General features: G+C 47.6%; 1 protein-coding gene across 1 annotated transcript; it reads right to left on the reverse strand.

The window, feature by feature from the left end:
* Positions 1-3,431: 3,431 nt before the first annotated feature.
* Dpf2 (double PHD fingers 2) lies at positions 3,432-20,278 on the reverse strand. Its single transcript, XM_038345208.2, has 11 exons — positions 20,156-20,278; positions 14,489-14,649; positions 13,709-13,816; positions 12,340-12,503; positions 11,442-11,534; positions 11,240-11,318; positions 9,589-9,726; positions 9,326-9,454; positions 9,071-9,183; positions 8,185-8,266; positions 3,432-4,656 (listed from the first exon to the last, which is right to left on the reverse strand). Exons 1-11 carry the CDS (start codon positions 20,185-20,187, stop codon positions 4,580-4,582), a joined length of 1,176 nt encoding a protein of 391 aa, XP_038201136.1. The 5' UTR covers positions 20,188-20,278; the 3' UTR covers positions 3,432-4,579.
* Positions 20,279-20,643: the final 365 nt, after the last annotated feature.

Below are 20,643 nucleotides of genomic sequence, written 5' to 3' on the forward strand. Positions count from 1 at the left end.
AGCAGGCAGCCCCAGAGCCGGCCTCTGCGCCCCGGCGCGCCCCGCCTTGACGCCGGGTGAGTCGGATAGCTCGATCCAGGCGTCGACCCAGCCCGTCCGCCCGCCAGCCCAGCCTCCCGATCCGCACCCACCTCCAGGCGCTGTCCCGCGGCTCCCGTCCCTGCCCCAGCCCGGTTCCCGGGCCTCGGTGTGCTAGGCTACAGCAAAACCAGAATAGGACGGGTGCCGCGACCCTGAGGGCAGAGCGCTCCGGGGAAGCAGCACGGGCGGCGGGCGCGCGCACAACACGGACCTGCGCGCGCTGCCCGCGCCGGGCTCTCTCTAGGCTGGGAAAACCGCGGCTCGGCCCCTCGGCAGCCCCGCCTTGGCAAGTTTGATTGGCCACTAGTTTCACTTGTCCCGCCTCCGGCTGTATTTCATTGGGCGCTGAGGAGTGGCGGTTCGTCGGCCTTCTGTGGGAGGAGCTTCCCGCGGTGAAGGGCGGGAGCCCGAGCGAGGGTCTGGCGGGAGGACCCGGCCTTAGTGCCTGATTCTCTATAGGCGACCGGAGTCCCAAGGCGGTGACCCAGGTGGCTTCGATGCCATTCCCACTGGGTACCAAGCAGGGATACCGGCCTTCCTGGAGTTGTTTTGGAAACAAGATGAAATGAGAAAACGAACGGATGTAAGCTTTACGCCACAAAAAACAAAACAAAACAACCACAACAACAAAAAAAAACAAGTTACCATGGACAGCGCTGGTGACCTTCGGGCTCACCAACCAGCTACAAAACACAGGCCACCAGACCTGAGGGGGCGAAAAAGGACGCATTTTTACCAGTTTTGGTGCCTCATAGCAAGATCTAAGTTCCTATACTAGTCATTTCCCTCTTTTGTAATATTTGTCCTGAATTAGGTGTAGACATCTTAGCCTCCCTGCCCCTTAAACAGCCGGGACCCCACTTTTCTGTATTTTCAGTCTCTTCAAAGTGTCTCTGATGAAGTTTATTTCAGTGGTCTCACTTACAGATTTTTTTTTTTCTTTTTCGGCCCTCAGTTGCCTGACTCCCTCTACTCCTGCCCCACTTAGCAGGGCAGCAGTGCATATCTCCTCAGAGTCCACAGCACTCTGCCAATTTAACGAATGCAGAAGCAGCACAGGGCTCAGCTTTTCAATCGGCAACAATGACCTCAGGATGTACCAGAAAAATCTGACACTTCTGGTGACACATTAAGTATTTAACTGAATCTTTAAGAAAAAAAAAGGGGGGGGGGGTAGGGACTGGAAGGATGGCTCAGAGGTTAAGAGCACTGGCTGCTCTTCCAGAGGTCCTGAGTTCAGTTCTCAGCAACCACATGGTGGCTCACAACCATCTGTAATGAGATCTGGTGCCCTCCTCTGTTGTGCAGGCATACATGCAGGCAGAACACTGCATACTTAATAAATAAATCTTTAAAAAAGAAAAAAAGCCAGGCATGAGATTCACGCTTGTAATACCAGAACTCAAGGAGGATGAGGCAGGATCACAAGTTTGAGGACATCCTAGGCTACATGGCAAAAACTCAAAAACAAAAAACCAGTATCAATTATGTGTGTGCATGCTTTTCCCCACACATGCCATGGTACTGGTGTGGAAATAAGGGGACAACCTTTTGGAGAGATTTTTTTTTTTTTTGAAACAGGGTTTCTCTGTAGCTTTGGAGCCTGTCCTGGAACTAGCTCTTGTAGACCAGGCTGGCATCAAACTCACAGAGATCTGCCTGCCTGTGCCTCCTGAGTACTGGGTTTAAAGGCACAAGCCACCACTGCCCGGCGGGAGTTTTCCTTCCTTGTTGAGGTAGGGTTTTTCTGTGTGGCATACTCCAACCCAGTTGGATGTTAAGCTTTCCACAGATTCTATCTCCACCTCCCATGTCCCTCTAGTACTGAGATAACAGACACACAATACAGCATCCAGCATCTTATCTGGGATGCCGGGACAGAATTCACATGGTCAGGATTACATGGCAAGTACTTTTATTGGCTGAGCCAGCTCCCAGTTACAGAATCTAAAACCCAGGCTGGTGACATAGCTCAGCAGTTAAGAGCATTGACTGCTCTTCCAAAGGATTTGGATTTGATTCCCAGAACCTATATGGTGACTTAAGGCCATGTTTAACTCCAGTCGAGGCTATTTCATATACACAGACATACATGTAGGCAAAACACTCAAAACAAAATCAACCAACCAAAAACAATCCCACTTGATCACAGTTCAGTTCCCAGCACCCACTTCAGTGGCTCAAAACTGCTTATAATTCCACTCCAGGGGATGATACCTTCATAATGACCTCTGCACTGATGTGTACATACCTGCACATTTTTCTTAAAATAGGGTCACCCTATGTAGCCTGGCTGTCTTGAAATTCTCTCTGTAGCAAAGTCTAGCCTTGAGCTCAAGATCCACCTGCCTCTGCCTCTCTGGAGCGCTAGGACTAAAAGTCTGTGCTAACACTGTCAACTCATGTTAAGTTTTAAAAAGTCAATATATACTCGTGAGCTTATACAAGATCCATTATGTAATATCAAAGTACTAGTTGGACTGGAGCAACTTACTGTCGGCATATAAACACACTGGGAATGCTGGGAAGCTACACTTTGGACAGTTCTAGTCCTGGATCCCTGCTCTGGCTCAGCAGTACTGCAGGCAATGAAAAGGTCCATCAGATGAGAAGACTGAGATTACTGTCCTCCTGGCTGCCCTCATCTTCTGTCCAAAAGCTTTCCTGTCCCATGATGACATTACTAGTTACATGTACGTAGATGTGGATGGGTGGGCATTATGCACGGTGAGTGCCGGTGACCAACCCAGCCAAAGGAATCAGATCACCTGGAACCAGAGTTAGTTACGTGGTGGTTTTAAGCTGTAAGGAACTGAACTTGGTCTTCTGCAAAAGCAGCGAGTACTCCTCCTCTTCCCTGCTGAGTTACCACCTCCCCGGGTCCTGCTTTAATCCGGAGACTTTTGTTTGTTTGTTTGTCTGAAGAGAGGGTTTCTCTATGTAATAGCCATGGCTATCCTGGAACTTGCTTTGTAGACCAGGCTGGCCTCGAACTCACAGAGATCCACCTGCCTCTGCCTCTTGAGTACTAGGATTAAAAGTGTGCACTACCACCGCCCAGATAATTCCTTTGAATTTATACCACAAACAGGTTTCTGGGCCCACTTTAAACATCTATATCACAATGCCATAGGTTCACCATACCTCCATCTACGTATCTTCTTTCTAACCAGCAAAGCACAGAAATAAATAAGGGTGCTAAAGTTGATTTTAACTTTGTATTAATTAACAGCTTTTTAAAAATAACAATAAATTGTTGTAAACTTAAAAACCCACTGTAATTAAAGAAAGTAAATTTGAAATGAAATGGCTTTTCAACAACCAGTCAGGAGACAAACCATCCGTCAGAGTGCTCTGTGTAAAAATGTTTATTTTTACTAATGATTTGAATACAGGAACTAAAGATGGGAGGAGGGGGCCTCAACTTTGCAGAAAACAACAGTTAGGGCCTGCCCACAAGCCAAGGAGGAAGGCCATTCCAGAGTGTCCTGGCATGGGCTGTCCCCTTCTACTTAATGTCAGTGCCACTAAGCAGGAAACAGAAAAATCAGGGTGTGAAGACTTTACCAGCTGCTAGCTAGCGTGCAAGGAATGGGGACCTCCCTGTGACCCAAGAGCCAGGATACACAGGCAGGAGGCAGAGGCTCCTGATTCAGTTAAGGGCAGGGCGCTGAATGTCCAGGTTCAGGAAGAATGAAAAGGGGATTTTGGAGGTAGGCTTTTTTATCGAGTTAAAAAACAGGCACATTATCCAACTTCTCCTTGTGGCCCCCAAGCTGCTGGCACAGCCACTGACATTGTCCCTCTCCCCTCAAAACCAAAGGGAATAAGGAAGGAGGCAGAAGACACGAAGTTCTGAGGATGGGAAATGGGGAGTGAGTCAGCCAAGCGCAGGAAGAACAGGTGAAGCTGCTTGTCTCTGGGACTGGGAAGGACAGGACAGAGCCAGACGGTGCCTGAGAGCATCCCAATTCAAGCACAGGACCCATGAAGCAAAACAGAGGACATAGGACTGCTTTGGCAGAGGCAAAGTGAAGCAGAACAAGGGGTATGAAAAGGTCCTAGCAAGTGCCACTTCAGCCTGATCACTCCAGCTGCTCCCAGCAAAGGCCAGGCCTAGCTTACCCCTGGGGCTTTTGGAAACCCGAGGTGAGGGGGGGGCTAGGCTAAGCCTGAGACAAGTGAGCTGCTCTCATATTCCTCCTCAGAGGACCCCATTTGAACCCTGTGATTACCAGGGACTTGGGCCCAAGGCAAGCAGAGTGAATGCACTTCTTGGAGAGCAGAGAGAAGTTGGGCCCACAGGTCAGCCCTGGGGCAGCGTGCTGCTCCTTACTCCCTGAGGGCGTGGGGCCAGAGGCAGTCAAGAGTTGCCACCTCCCTGCAATGTTGCCAAAGGCAGGTTGGCAGGACTACCAGAATGAAAGAAGAAGAGAAGGGGCATGAAAACCAAGGTGGAGAGCAACAGCCTTAGATGTGTGAGGAGCTGGGTGGCACATCAGGAGGAGTTCTGGTTCTGGTAGATGGACGCTTTCTCCTTCAGCAGATCCAGACACAGGTGGCAGCTCCAGCTTCCTACAGAGAAGTAGAGGGGTCAGGGTGGATCCTACCAGATCCCCATTTGCTGTCTTCCCACTCTTCACACCTCTCCCCAGCAGGACACGGTAAGTTTTACAGCAGCGGCTTCATAGCTATCCTGAGCTTAAGAATTTCTTGGTCTGGGACTGGAGAGATGGCTCAGAAGTTAAGAGCATTGCCTTCTCTTCCAAAGGTCCTGAGTTCAATTTCCTGGTTTGGTTTTTCAAAACAGGGTTTCTCTGTGTAACAGTCTGAGCTGTCCTGGAACTAACTTGCTTTGTAGACCAGGCTGGTCTTGAACTCACAGAGATCCACCTGTCTCTGCCTCCCAGTGATGAGATTAAAGGCATGTGCCACCACTGCCCAGGACAAAACTAGTTCTTAATGTTTAAAACATACATAAATTATGTATGTTGTTTGGACAGTACTCCAGGGGAAATTTCTTTTATTAGTTCCCCAAAGACACACGGTTCTACTAAAACTAACCCAGCTGCTCTAGAGGTTGAAACAGGAGGACTGCGAGTTCAAAGGCTACCTGGGCTACAGAGCTAGCTCAAGGCTAGCTCAGGCAACTTAGTGAGACTCTATCTCAAAAAACACAAGTGTGGGAACAGTGAGATAGTTTAGAGCCTGAGGACTTGAGTTTGATCCCTAGAACCCAGGGTGAAAGCAGACCTGATTTCCAAATGTTATTGTCCTCTGACCTCTACACAAGCACTATGGCTCAACTGCAATAGCATTCTCAATTTTCTTTTTAAGAGTTGGAGAGAGGGGCTGGAGAGATGGCTCAGGTTAAGAGCACCAACTGCTTCCAGAGGTCCTGAGTTCAATTCCCAGCAACCACATGGTGGCTCACAGTCGTCTATAATGAGATCTGGTGCCCTCTTCTGGCCTGCAAGCATACATGGAAGGAATGTTGTATACATAATAAATAAATAAATCTTTTAAAAAAAAAAAAAGAGTTGAAGAGAGAAGGATATAGCTCAGTGGGAAGGCATTTGGCCAACAGGTACAAGGCCATGGGTTCCATCTCTACTACAAAACAAAACAAACACAAAGGAATGAAAACAAGTGAAACATAACAATAAACAACCCAAAGACCGCCGGGCAGCAGTGGCGCACGCCTTTAAGCCTTTAATCTTAGTTCTTGGGAGGCAGAGGCAGGTGGATTTCTGTGAGTTCAAGGCTAGTCTGATCTACAAGAGTTAGCTTCCGGACAGGCTCCAAAGCTACAGAGAAACCCTGTCTTGAAAAACCAAAAAAAAAAGAAAAGAAAAAAAATTTTTTCTAAGGTGAAAAAGGCCTTTCTAATCCTAAAACCAATATGCTGGGGTTGGCAAGTGTTCCAACAAAGAGCCAAACAGAACATTATATATTTAAGTTTTATGAGCCAGGTAGTCTCCTATCTTATCTTCATTCTCCTTTAAAATGTACAAAAGTCACTGTTGGCTTGCGAGCTATGTAAACTGACATAGCTCGATGTGTCACCATGCCAACCATGACCTGTGCCACCTGAGGCTCCAGTGAAGCAAGTACTTGGCCTGTAGCTCTCCACTACCCCAGTGTCTCACAAAATGTCAATGGGAAAGCCCTTGGGCCGTCAACACAAGTTTTATCTATAAGGTGTTATTTGACGGTTAAACAAAACACAAGGCACTACTTTTTCCAAAGCTGATCTGGAGATGTGGCACTCAGTAGTGTGCTGTGCACCCCCTGCAGTGCTCCAGCACTCACCAGCTCTGCTAGTGGCCCCATTCTCTGCAGTCTGACCTACATTACAAGTCAGCTTCTGCAAACAGTAAACTACTTCTCCTACGAAGGCTGGCTCCTATCTGTGCACAGCAGAGTTATTGGGTACTTGGGTCCTCCTAGACAAGCTTCAAATTCCCTTGCAATTGTTCACAACCTTCCTCATGCTGAGACCTTATAATACAGTTCCTTATGTTATAGTGAACCCCCAACCATAAAATTATTCCACTGCTACTTCATAACTATAATTTTGGTACTGTTATGAATTGTAACATCAATATCTGCAATGCAGGATATTCAATATGCAACCTCATTGGGGTCAAGACCCACAGGTTGAGAACCATTCACTGCCTTAGAGGCAGGAGCTAGCACAGAAATACAGTTTGAGAGGACTTGTGGAAAAGAACCATTCCTTGATGCCACCACTGGTGCTGGCATAGTGCTTCCATGCCATGGAGCAATCTCTGTACACTGTAAATACGTATTGCTCTAATCGTTAATAAAAGCTGATTGGTCAATAGCTGGGCAGAAAGAGATTGGGCGAGACAGCCTGACACAGAGAGAAATGCTGGGAGGAAGAAGAACTTGGGAGGAAAAAGAGTAGAGTCTGGAGTTGCAAGCAGATACAGAGGGAGCAGGAGATGGACATGCCATGCTAATAGAAAGGTACCGCCACGTGGCAGAGTGTAAATAAGGATTATAGATTAATTTGAAATGTAGGAGTTAGCTAGTAACAAGCCTGAGCTATCAAACGACCATTTATAAGTAACCTTAAGGGCTGGAGAGATGGTTCAGTGGTTAAGAGCACCGCCTGCTCATCTAAAGGTCCTGAGTTCAATTCCCAGCAACCACATGGTGGCTAACAACCATCTGTAATGAGATCTGGTGCCCTCTTCTGGCCTGTAAGCATGAATGTAGGCAGAATACTGTATATATAATAAATAAATAAATCTTTAAAAAAAGTAACCTTAAATCTCTGTTGTATTTGGAGCAGGTAGTTGGGACAGAAAAACTCTGCCAACACTTCCATGAATTTGGAGCATTACTAAGTAACCACTAAAGATGCAGAAAGATACCCCAGGCTCCAGGGTCAATTCCCTTCAAATGGGGAAGAGAGGAAGGAAACAATCCATCAGAGAGGGAGAGCAACAACAGAGGTGTCAGGTCAGATAAGCTGTCAAATGAATTTCTGGACTACCCGAAAGAAGAAGACAATTTTCTTGTGGTAACTGTTCTCTGCTCAGCATAGTTCTTTTTCATGTTGGGAATTTTCTGTATCTCTAAGTATCACTAGTGATAAAACGCAAACATTAAATTCTTCAAACTAAAATGCTGGGCTGGCCAGCAGTGATGCACTCCTTTAATCCCAGCACTTGGGAGGCAGAGGCAGGTGGATCTCTGTGAGTTTGAGACCAGCCTGGACTATAAAGAAAGTTTCAGGACAGCCAGGGCCACATAGAGAAACCTTGTCTCAAAAACAAAAACAAAAAACAAAATAAAAACAACAAAAAGAACTAAACCTTGCTTTCAGTGTTGTCGGACACTCTCAGTATTTACAATTCAGGTGATTGTCTGAGTTACTAATTTTTTTTTTAAATCCACAACATATCACTTCATTATGAAATCTATGCTGTATATGAGTCTATGGGTATATGAACGCTGAAACCCACACAATTACAGATCTATAACAAGTCACAAATTTCACTGTCAATGTTTTCTTTGGGTGTTACGGATCCTTCTGGGATAAACTATTTTGAGTAGATCTGGGCCACTTACCTTCAGGAGGCTCAGACATGGACGGGGTGAGGCAGTACATGTGGTAGCCACGGTCACAGTCATCACAGAAAAGCAGCTGGTCCTACAGAAGGCAAGGAGAAACAACAGGGATCCAGTGGATTATGACACTGCTGCTACTTCCTAGAGGGACTGGTAGCTGCTAAGAACATGCAGATATAGGATCTGTCCGTCTCAACTGATCACAAAGCCTATTATTTCCCTACAGTCTCTTCTTTACAAAGCTGTCTGAAAATATATGACAGAACATATCACTCCCCTAATAAAAGGCAGCCTCAGACAACATCCCCAAGGTCCAATCACGGGGGTGGGTGTGTGTAAGAGCTCAGTGGCAAAGTACATAAAAGGACCCAAGACCCCACAGATCAAACAATACCCACCTCTCTGATCCACCTCCCCCCAAACAGAAGATCTAGTGCGCAGCAAGGGTCTCTTACTGTCAGCCTGCCCACTTTGAGGTTTCTGCACTAGCTATTGGAGATACACGCACTCCATACCTTCTTGGACTGCTCTTTGTATTATCAAAACTCCAACACCAACCTCATTTCCTTCAGAAGGAAATCTAACTAGAAACCCCTACCGGTATCCAGTTAACTCTTGGCTCATCACTAGATTCATTTTCTCCAAGGCATATCATATCCTACACAACTGTTACCCCAGTACACAGATCTATGAAAGCAGTCTTCTCTGTCTTATTTAGTGACCTGCGAGCCAAGAACACTGACTGTTAGTGCTCAGGAAACACATTTTTTTAAACAAATGTAAAGTTCCCAGGGATAGTTAGGGGAGAACATCTGGGAGGTCCTTGAAAGCTTGCTCTGACAGGAGAAGGCGGAGGAGAGGCAGGAGGCTGAGAGGCGGCACGCACGTCATTCTCCGAGGTGCCGCAGAGGTTGCAGCACTTGCACTCGATGCACTGCCAGCGGTAGGTCTTCACAGCTGCCATCATCACAGGGGTGAACTGCAGGCAGGACGGGTGCCCTGTGGGGGAGGGGACTCAGATAGGTGGCTGGAAAACGGGGTGGGGAAGGGCTAAGGGAGGCTGCCTGCCTGACAGCACTGAAGGAAGCAGGCCAAGAGCTTCTTGGGCACTGAGTGTAGCCTGCTCTTTGAATGGAGGTACCTGAGCGGCCACAGTCAGAACAGGACACTAGCTCCTCAGGCTGTCCTGTCTTCTTGTTGATTTTTGAATCCCCCAGGCAGAAGTCACAGTAGTTGTTGGGCAGGGCTAAACCATCAGGTCCTTTTTTGGCTACGGGGGGGGAAAGAAAGGAATTTTGATGATGCTCAAGGGAACCCTGGGTTACCCACCCCACATTCCCTACAAGGGGGTCTCTATAACTAGGCTGGCACCTCTCCTGTTTGCCCACCCTGACATCAGCTTACATTTTTGCTCCTCAGACCTCTGGGAAACAGGAGTGGGTGGCTGAGAGTCTTCTTTGTCCTCTCCTTCCTCCTCAGCCAGGTGGGAATGGGCATAGTGGTAACTGAGGCCAGGTCGGTTCTTGTAGCGTTTTCCACAAACTGGGTGAAGAAGATTGCAGAGCAATGTTAGGACATGAAGGTGCTACTTACCGACTCAGACAAGCTGTAAGCAACACCTGAGGCCTATGGAAAACACCTGTCCCCAGCATCTCTAATCTGGGAAAAACCTTATAATGGCTGCTTCCCCTTATCCAAGAGCACCAGGCACTGGACCGCTCCAGTTTCTAAGATTCTTCTCCCTCCCTACATCACAATCCCACAGCTACAAGTATTTTTCATGTTGGCTTTTGGAAAGAATCAGCTCATGTTGCAACACTTGTCCTGGGAAGAGCAACTGTCTGGGAGCTCCAGGTCGGGAAAGTTCTATGGTCTTCCTTATAGGAAAGGGGGAAAGTAACAAGAAGACGTCAGACTTCTGCTATGCACATGTGGTCCACTCATGCCATCCCATGTATACCATGCAGCCAAATGAATAGGCAAAGGGCTGAGGGTGGGTCTCTGGGGGAACACCTACCAACTGAGCAGTCAGGATAACTGTCCCCAAAGAATCTGAAATACACTCCCATAATAGTGTTCTGCCCAGCCCCTGCCAACCAGCAAGGAAATATTCATGGTATCTTATCTTGAATGATGACACCAAGAGGGGCAAGGGGGCCAGCAGGAAGGAATGAGGATGGGAGGAGGTTAGGGTATGATGGTGGGAACATTAGCTGACCACCTGGTGTCTGTTTTGGGGAGCATCAGATGAATCTATCATAATGGGTTTCTGTTAAGACTTTGAAGCTACCCCGCATACTAGGCCAAATGGCTATAGAAGTAAGTCTATGGGAGACAGGCAATTATAAAGACAGCTGCTAGGACTCGGAGAGTGGAGCACAATCAGGGCTCCACAGCACTTCCGTCATACCGTTGCAGAGATTCCAAAGCTAGCATCACAGGAAATGAGAAAGGCAGGAGGAACAAGGGAAGAGGGGAAAGGGACAGGAAAACCACAAGTCTGAAAAGTTGAGAGAGCTACCTCTCTGGGGCGCTTTCGAGGTATGCTTTTGTTTGAAACTATCTGAAAGACAGAAAGAAAAGTCATGAGAAGAAGGCCTTGGTACATTTGAGACAGGGCAGCAGCAGCAGCAGCAGCAGCAGGAAAACAGAGCGAGTGAGAGAGAACCCCAGCAGCAGCGCTAAAGGCTGGAGGCCAAGGAAGTAGGGTGAGCCAAAGCAAAGGGAAAGAGGACAGACACTGACCCTCAGGGCTGGCCCCCTGTGCCCTGCCTTGATGGGTCAGCAGATCTAGATGCTGCCCACTGTGAGGCCAACCCTGTCTGCTGTTGAGTTCCCTCATCCTCCCACCCCAAGAGCCACAGAAATATCTCCCAGAGCATGCAGGTCCCACCCAATGTGAAGCAAAGGCCAGGGCTTCTCAGAGGTTGGCAGGCAGGACAAGAACCCAGGCTTATTTTTATCATCCAATGCAAGAACATGACCCCCTTACTCTCACATCCAGAGCAGGGGTTGGGTCCAAGGAAGAACTACCCACCCCTTAGGAGGCACTCACTGTCACAGGCATAGGGCTTATCCCGGTCCTCTAGGATGGAAGCATCCAGTTTCTTCCGGGCACTGCTCACACCTTTACTCTGACAACAGCAAAAAGACAATGCCATTACTAAGGTGTCTAGGCCAGAATAGCAAGGCAACCACAAGAAATAAAGCCTGGACCCCCAGGGCTACAACTTTCAGGCAGCACACTGGCTCCTCACCTTGGATTTCCCCTTCCCCCGACGCTTTGGAGTATCTTCTTCATAGTCTTCATCATCAAGGTCATCTAGGAAGTCATCAGGTTCAAGGATCCGCTGAGTGTACCAGAAGATTTGAATGAGCAGAAATCAAACACATCCTGAAGCTCCCTCATGATGTAGAATTAGTCACCTGAATTATTCTGAAGCTTCTCTGGGGCTTAACCTCACTCATAATCATTCTTCGCCCTGCAATCCCACTCCTGCTGCCTTTAGTGCTTTCTTTCCTCCGAGCCTCAAGTTGCTTTCCCCCAACTATGTTTCCACAGAGCTCTCCCTGGTACCCCAGGCAGCCATGCCCTGTCCTGCCTGCTCTGCTTTAATACCCATGTCCTAGTTTAAGTGAGCTTTGCTGCTTACTTGTGTGACCCTGAGGGAAGTTTTAACTGCTTTGCTTCTGCCTCCCTGTCTGTGAACTAGGAACCACAGGACCTACCTCACACGGCTGTACAGAAGGAAGCATATGGAAAACACTTAGCACAGTACCTGGCTTCTCTGTAGCTCTTCTCATCTTTAAACTTAGCATTAACTTCCCAGCTGATAGTTGGGAACCAGGTGTGCTTCACCTATGTAACACCAGACACCTAAAGTCTCTTGCAAAATCCTCGTGTAGAAGAGAATGAGTGAGCAAGCCTCTACTGAGAGGGGAAAAAGAGTGTGAAAGAGAAGGCAGCAGGGCCAGGGGCGGCACAGCCACAGGGCAGCCTCAGCTTTTGTTTCTATCTTTTGTGCTATGGTTTACACAGCACCAAGCAAGTGTTCTACCATGGCTTTGTCAATTCCGCTAACTGGGTGCATCCTCTCCACCCATAAAGAGGAGGCTGGTCCTTATTAAAGTCCTCTAGCCATAGGGATAATAGACCTTCCGCGCTCGACTGTTGGTGACAGGAAACTCTCCCAGGCTGTCATCATCAACACGGGGATCTGGAGCGCCTCGCTTCTCCAGGGGGTCAGTACGCAACAGAGCCTCTAAACTGCTGCCATCCTGAGAGATAAGCCCCTCTTTCTTCAGGCTCTGGTCCGTGTCTGAAACAAATCAGGATAAGCAAGCTCAGAAAGGCTAAGGCAGAGTCTACACCATGTGGGGCCAAGTCAAAGTCAGCCAGTAACTGCTGTTTTACAGGAACTAAGATATCTTGGTTCAGCCAGGACTGGATTACAGCTACTTACCTGTTTCTCCTAACATAGCGAGTTCTTTGAAGGATGAAATCATTTCTCAATTACTTTAGTACGGGCAAGAGCTAACACAGAGCCTGGGACTAGCAAGTAATCAGCAAGCCTCTTCCCATGCAATAGACCATGGTCCTGCTTAGGAAGTGGGCCCCTTACTTGGTTTATTTACTCACTCTTGATTATTGTATTTTAATTAGCTTTGTGCACATGTGTGTGGTATATGACTGCATGATATAGGAACATGTGTGGGTACACATGTTGGAAAAGGATATTGGGTGCCCTGCTCAATCACACTCTGCCTTATTCCCTTGGAGTTTCTCACAGAGCCTTGAATTAGGCTGGCTACTAGTAAGCCCCAGCTCTATACTCTATAGTTTTGGGATTACAGAAACAGATTGGCCACACCAGTTTTTTTAATTATTTATTTGTTTATTATGTATACAATATTCTGTCTGTGTGTATGCCTGCAGGCCAGAAGAGGGCACCAGACCCTATTACAGATGGTTTTGAGCCACCATGTGGTTGCTGGGAATTGAACTCAGGACTTTTGGAAGAGCAGGCAATGCTCTTAACCTCTGAGCCATCTCTCCAGCCCTACACCAGTTTTTTTATATGAATGACAGATTAGAATTTAGGGCTTTGTGTTTACCCAAGAAGCACTGGGCCATCTTTCCAGCTTATATTATTTTGAGATAATTTCATGTTTGTTTTGCTTTGTTTTTCCAAGACAGGGTTTCTCTGTGTAGCCCTGGCTGTCCTGGAACTTACTCTGTAGACCAGGCTGGCCTCAAACTACAAAGATCCACCTCTCTCTGCCTCCCCAGTGCTAATTTCATGTTTCTAATTTTGAAGCTCTCAGGTAGCCCAGGTTGGCCTCAAACTCCCATGTAGCAGAAAAATGACCTTGAATTTCTGATCCTCCTACCTCAACATTATCAAAGTTGTGATTATGTAGGAATACATAGCCATGTTCAATTTATGCTGGAGATCAAACCCACGGCCTTGTGCACGCTGAGCGAGCACTCCAGCAACTAAGCTATAACATCTCCAGCCCTTACCTGGTTTAATAGACGGAAAGGAAAGCCTGGGATCCTCAGGTGGGTGGGCTCGACGCTTTTTCCGCCAGCGCCGGGCAGGGTAGGAGTACAACTGTCCAGAGGCCAATCCTGTGGAAGGAAAAAAGAGCAACAAACCACCCTAGAAAATGAAAGCAAATGAGAACTCTGTTGTGTTCTAGCGCAAAGGAGTAATACTGAACACGTGAGCCTGGGCTGGGTGGGCTATTTAACAGAAAAGACAAACAGACGTGAACTTAAGTGCCAGGGCTAGTACTTAGTCCTCCGGAAGACCATACTTGCTTCGGTGTTGTGTAATATTCCTTTACGCTGTGAAGATGTGTCACTGTGATTGGTTTAATAAAAAGCTAAACAGACAATAGCTAGGAAGGAGGTAGGCGGGACTTCTGGACAGAGAGAGGATTCTGAGAAGGCAGGATGGGCAGTACAGAGTAAAGGTTACCGGGCCATGTAAAAAACGCAGATTAAAAAATAGGGGCTAATTTAAATTTTAAGAACTAGTTAGAAACACGTGTAAGCTAAGGCCGAGTTTTTATAATTAATAAGTCTCCATGTTAGTTTTGTGAGCTGGTGTCCCAAAGAAAAATCTACCTACACTTGAGAGACCAGAAAGCAAAGGTGCTGCTTTCTCCTCCCCACTTATCCTGAGACCATACTGGTCTACTGGTGTGAGCAGCAGAGGACTTCACACTACCCTATCTCCTAGGTGAAAAGACACTTCCTCATGCTCCTGAGTTACTTTCCTGAAGCCTGCAACCTTACCTGGTCCACGGTGTCGCTTTTCCATCCAGATATAACAATTGCTCTGGGCTACTCCGGTCTGGGAGTCCAAGAAAGGCAGGCGCACACTGCGCTCGGCACAGAGGCGGGCATTGTAATTGTGGCACTGTTCCATGGCATCTTTGTAGTACTGCTCCCCAAGGCTGCAGGAAGGTAAGACACAGAGGTGTGGGTCTCAGGTCATCCCTCCTTCCTGTAAACTGCTTCTCTAGAAGGCTCAGGAGTCTGGGAGACTCTCTTTTTTGTTATTCATCTCCTTTTCTGCCTCAAGGGACACAAAGAACCCTTCACTAAGCCACCACACAAGGAAAGACAAGTTACCATGAGCTGGGTCACAGACCCCACATAATAAATAATCACCGTGAGCAACACATGATTTTATCACGCATAGAATCAGATTTAAGCCTTTGAAAATATTTGTTTTATGAGAAACCCTGTCTCGAAAAACCAAAAAAAAAAAAAAAAAAAAAAAAAAAAGAAAAAATTTGTTTTGCTTTGAGACAAGGTCTCTCATTCTACAGCCCAGGTACTAAACTCATGAAAATCCTTCTGCCTCAGCCTCCCAAATCAAACTTAAATCTTAAACCACACAAAGTGAAAAAGGAAAAGCTCTCTGGTAAAGCGCTCATCAGCCTCACGAGGCTCTGGATTCAACCCCCAGTATTGGGGGAGGGAAAAATAGGGAAGAAGTGAATTTTTCATTCTGTGGTTTTCATGTGTAACTCATGCTAGTTAGCATGTTACTTCTCTTAACATCAGTATCCTGAGCTGCAGACTCTAACAAATGGAGAAGATCCAAAAGACTTACACAGATTTCTAGTAAGCTACAACCATCCCACAAAATGTTATTCAGTTCTAAAGAATGAAGCTCTTACTACATGGTGGTACATACCTCTAATAGACTCAGGCAAAAATATTATCTGACTTCAAGGCCAGTTGAGCTGATTAGCAAAACTTTGCCTCAAAACCCAACTAGCATTAGCATGCCGGGCGGTGGTGGCGCAAGCCTTTAATCCCAGCACTCGGGAGGCAGAGGCAGGCGGATCTCTGTGAGTTCGAGACCAGCCTGGTCTACAAGAGCTAGCTCCAGGACAGGCTCTAAAGCTGCAGAGAAACCTTGTCTCGAAAAACCAAAAAACAAACAAACAAACAAAAAACTCAACTAGCCATGTATGGTGGCACACACCTGTAATTGCAGCACATGGAGGTGTAAGTAGAAGTCATCCTCAGCTAGATAGCAAGTTCAAGGACAGCCTGAACTACGTGAAACAAAGCAAAACAAAACAAAACAAAAACATAATCCCAGTGTTCAGGAAGTAGAAACAGGAGGATTTCTGAGTTTGAGGCCAGTCTACAGAGCAAGTTCTAGGCCAGCCAGAGTCACACAGTGCAACAATTTCTAAAAAAAAAAAAAAAACAGGAAGAAAGAAAAGAAAAAAAGAGATGGCTCAGCAGTTAAGAACACTGTTCTTGCAGAGGACCTGGCTTTGGTTCCCAGCATTCATACAGTGGTTCACAACCATCCATTAACTCCAGTTACGATTCCAGTTATAGGGGATCTAATTTCTTTTTCTGGGCTCTGAGGGCACTAGACACACACGCCATACACATGCAGACAGGCAAAACATTCATACAATAGAATAAATTTTAAAAAATGTAAATGTTTGTACATAAAAACAATTCAAAGGTAACCAGGGGGAAAGAAGAGCACAGTGCCAAAAGGTGTCGCAGGATATGACCACCCATGGGTCCATAAGGAGAGCAAGAATTTGCAGCGCTCCAGGAAGAGAAACCCAAGTCCCTCAAAGCTTTTACAAAGCTCCAGCACCAGCAGAAAGTCTGTTTACACTAAAAGGCCACCTCAGGCCCTTCCTAACGGCCATGCAGCTCACACCCAGAATTTCTGGCCCTGGAAGATCAAATCTGAAAGCTGAAGGGGATTCAGCAAACTGCAAGCATGTTCAATGACCAACACTGCTTTGGTAAAGGAGAGTCAATTAACTCTAAGGATTTGTATTTATCACCTGACCTTTCCATTGTTATTCTGGGGTTCAATCTTAGGACTTCCCAAATGTGAGACGTATTCTACCAGAGTTCTATCCCAGCCAAATGTTTAATTTTTTTTAATGTAGAGATTTGTATAGTTTATACTGGACTCAAACCTAGTGTGCAGTCCATGATGACCTTGAATTTCTGATCTTCCTGCCTCGATCTGCCCAGTGCTAAGGTTACAGGTATAAACCACCACGTCCAGTTTTATGTGGAGCTAGGGACAGGATCACTTGTATACTAAGCAAGTACTCTACCAACTTACTCAACTGAGCTATATCCCTAGCCTTCAATCAACCTTTAAAAAAGGACATACTGGGACTGGGCGGTGGTGGCCCATGCCTTTAATCCCAGCACTCAGGAGGCAGAGACAGGCGGATCTCTGTGAGTATGAGGCCAGCCTGGTCTACAAGAGCTACAGGACAGCTAGGGCTGTTACACTGAGAAACCCTGCCTTGAAAAACAGAAACAAACAAACAAACAAAAAAACCCCACAAAAATCAAACAAACAAAAAGATAAAAGACATACTGAGGGTAGAGGAGACATCTTTCCCATAGCATCCCCATTACCCATGAAGATGTCTAGTTCACATCAAAATGGATTTGAGAGTAAAAAAGACTGGCTTGGCTACAGTTACCAATAGACACAGACATGCAATTAACCTGTTTGGGACTCCATTCTTCTACAGACTGGGGCAGTTAGACGCGCTGAGCTCTGGCCTACCGGGATTCTGATGGAGACGGTAGGGTAAGGAGACATGAAATGCAGGAGGGAGTAGGTCTTTGTGGCTGATCCCTACAACTAAAGCTATGTCAGCAAGCCCTGATGTAGGTCTGATGGGGACTCTCACTGAACAGCCACAAGAGACCCATGCACAGCTCAGCTTGTTCCCAGCATATGAAAAGGACACACACCACAAACAGCAACACTACAAGTACAGCCTGACTCGATTCAATGAGCAGTAATGACTGTAATTAAGGTATGAACGTGTTGGAGAGCACAGCGCAGAGAGAGCAGGCTCCCATTTGTTCGCCTTTAGGAGGCAGCCACGTCCTTCCACACAGAAAAATTGGATAAACAAGGCCGAGTGCAGCAGCGCCTTTGTTTCTACTGATGGGAATTGATACTGACACTGGAAGTCAAACGGAAGCAAGGACCAGCCCCATGGGCTGGAGGCTGTAAAGCCAGAGCAGGGAGGCTGGAAGGCTCGGAAGAACGACTGAGCTGTCCGGTCAGGGCTCTTGCAGGTTAGATGCAACTCCAGAAGGTAAAACAAGTAGTCTATAAGATGGCCAGAAATGAAACGTGTGTGTGTCTGTGTGTGTGTGTGTGTGTGTGTGAGAGAGAGAGAGAGAGAGAGAGAGAGAGAGAGAGAGAGAGAGAGAGAGAGAGTGCAAAAGAGGAAAATACACTTTACACATTCAAGGCTCTTGTGGCAAAAAAAAATTCAAGCTTCTGTTATTCTATGGACCTAAGGACTTAATTCTATTTACCTAACTCATTAAGTTTTAAAACTACTTAGCAGCCATGGTTATTTTCGACTAGTATTATCCTAATAAGGCCATTATAAAGGCTATTTCAACGACATCATATCTAGAAAAACAGATCATTAAAATGGCAGTCTTCTCACAGGACAATACAAAAGAAAAGATGAGCTAGTGGTCTTGCCCTCAATGTGTGATGTAAGCTGCCAGAAGACTTAAGCACACTATAATCAAAAAAAGTACCAAAAAAGGGCCGGGTGGTGGTGGCACACATCTTTAATCCCAGCACTCAGGAGGCAGAGGCAGGTGGATCTCTGTGAGTTCGAGGCCAGCCTAGTCTACAGAGTGAGCTCTAGGTCAGCCAGACCTGCTACAGAGAAACCCTGTCTCAAAAAAAGGGGGGGGGGGGCACACACCAGAAAAGGATCTTTCCAGGGTGAAAACAAAATCCCCCCCTGTGAGGGGAAGTTCCGAGGAGGAGGCACATAATAGTGGTGGTCCACCCTTCTACACTTTAACTGGGAGAAGTTCCTCATTGACACTTAGGAACCAGTGGCTGGCTAAAGAGGAATGGGCAGCCAGCACTTAAAACACCACACCAATGGGCTGGCAGCTCTATTTTCTGGAAGACCATCTTTGCGAAGAGCTCCATCAACATGTAATTCTCAAAACCTAGGCAAGCACATTCCTCTACAACAGCCAGAGTCCCAGGGAAAAAGCTATGATTCTTTTTTCACGAAGAACGAGTGTTCAGCCCCACCCTCCTACTGGAATAGGGGGCGTCAACAAAGAAAAAGGCAGGGTCACACAGAACTAACATCTGAGTCCAGAAGAACTATCAAAATGTTACAGCGACGGTCTCATTTCTAACTCGAGGGGAATGTCAGCCTGAAGAGAGCTGGGGAAACTCGAGTGGGCAGAGCAGAAAGAAAGATAATAGAGCTGGGAGGAGGGGTGGTTGAAAGAGGCATCAGGATAAAGCCAAAAGCAAGTTTAAAAAAAAAAAAAAGCCACAAGAGAGGGCACTTAGCTTAATGGAAGTGGGAAAGCATTTTCGAAGAAAGGAGCTTCCAACAGCGGGGGAGAAGCAGCTTAACCTTAAGGGGGGTTCTTGGGATGACGGGAACTCAGCCCACGACAAAGACAGATGAGAAGCTGTGGAAGTCCCCCAGAATAGTTCCCAAACCTTTACTTTGTCATCCAGAACCCAAAAGCTTTGACTGGACAGCCGAACACTTCAGTTTTTCTACCTTTATATCACGCCCAACATGGCCATTAAAGGAAGAGAAGGTCATTCTTAAGTCTAACAGGCATTAACCATCCCATTCCAAAGCGCGCTCGGATTCATCTTCAAGGAGGAAGGAGGATGAGGCGCATCAAAACCCCAAATATCTTTAACTCACAGGAAGCGGCTAACAGGCCAGTCCCCATTCCCAGTGTTTCCCAACAACCGTTAACTTCAGCTCGGCTCCAAAGGTACCCGCACAATGGCATCTAGGGTACAGGAGAACGCCCACCTCGGGGCTCCTGCGGACTCAGAGGCCATCGGGCTCCGGTCTAGGTCCCCACTCCCCGAAGTTCTTTCCTTCTGTACCTACTCTTGAACCAGTTCTTTCCAAGAACACTTTTAGCCTCCGGTAACCCGGATTTCCTGGTTAATGTCACCGGACTGCTAGTCTTCGGGTCCCAGTAGGAGCCGGGAGCCCCAGGGAGGGCGGTGGGCGGGGAAGGGACCGCGACCTCCAGGGGCCGCCCGGCCTCCGCTGGCTCCGCGAAACTGGCGGCGGCTGTGGAGAGGGGCCGGGAACCGGGAGCCTCTCGCTCGCAGCCCGGAGCTCTGCTCGGGGCTCGGCCCGCGAGGACGACGCCCGTCGGGGGCTCCCCTGTGCCCCCCTCCCGGCCTCCACAAGTTTCCCAAAGAAGCCCAGCGTCTTCTCTGGAGTCTTCTGTTGCCCTCCCGACCCGGAGTCGCACAGCAAGGACTTCCCGGGCATGTGCTCCTCTCTGTCTTGTCTCTTCCAGCACCTCCCTCTCTACTCCCGGGCCCCTTTAGAAGACCTCTGGTCCTGGAGAGAGGAAAAAAAAAAAAAAAAAAAAAAAAAAAAGACCACTCACAGCTTCACTACATTCTCCACCACAGCCGCCATCTTCCCTGCTCCTCTTTCAGGCCGGAGGCCCCGAAACCCGCAACGCGCAGGCGCTAAGCCTACTTCGGGGCACTCAGTCCTCGACCCTCTGCGCAGGCGCAATCCGAGGGTGCGCGCGCACGCACTGGCCCACGAGCGTGCGAACAGGGGAACGAGCCCAGGGCGCCTAGGGCGCATGCGCAACGGGAGACCTTCGCGCGCTCTGCGGCTTATCTGGAGAACCGCTGCATTTAGAGGAGCCCCAGAAAGGGGGTCTGGTCAGAAAGGTAGGTGAAGAGGCTACGGAGATGGCATACGGAGCACCAGTGTCCTGCCGAGCTGACTCGCAGGGAGGGAGAGTTGGGTAAGAAAGGTCAGAGAGGTACCCAGTCCTCTAGGTACCTGTGCTCCCAAACATCCGCCCGTTTTAAAAGTGCACGCCCAGAATAGGATGCTGATTGGCCTGACTCTCGCGTT

Source organism: Arvicola amphibius, chromosome 1 (assembly GCF_903992535.2).
Source record: "Arvicola amphibius chromosome 1, mArvAmp1.2, whole genome shotgun sequence".
Taxonomy (NCBI): Eukaryota; Metazoa; Chordata; class Mammalia; order Rodentia; family Cricetidae; genus Arvicola; species Arvicola amphibius.

What these genes read in the sequence shown, in the direction of transcription:
- Dpf2 (XM_038345208.2), bottom strand. Translation starts at nt 20,187, where the DNA reads ATGGCGGCTGTGGTGGAGAATGTAGTGAAGCT. An exon ending in GGGGGAAGGGGAAATCCAAG is followed by an intron (nt 11,319 to 11,441) that starts GTGAGGAGCCAG and finishes TGCTGTTGTCAG; the next exon opens with AGTAAAGGTGTGAGCAGTGC. An exon ending in GCGGCACCTCGGAGAATGAC is followed by an intron (nt 8,267 to 9,070) that starts GTGCGTGCCGCC and finishes TGCCTTCTGTAG; the next exon opens with GACCAGCTGCTTTTCTGTGA.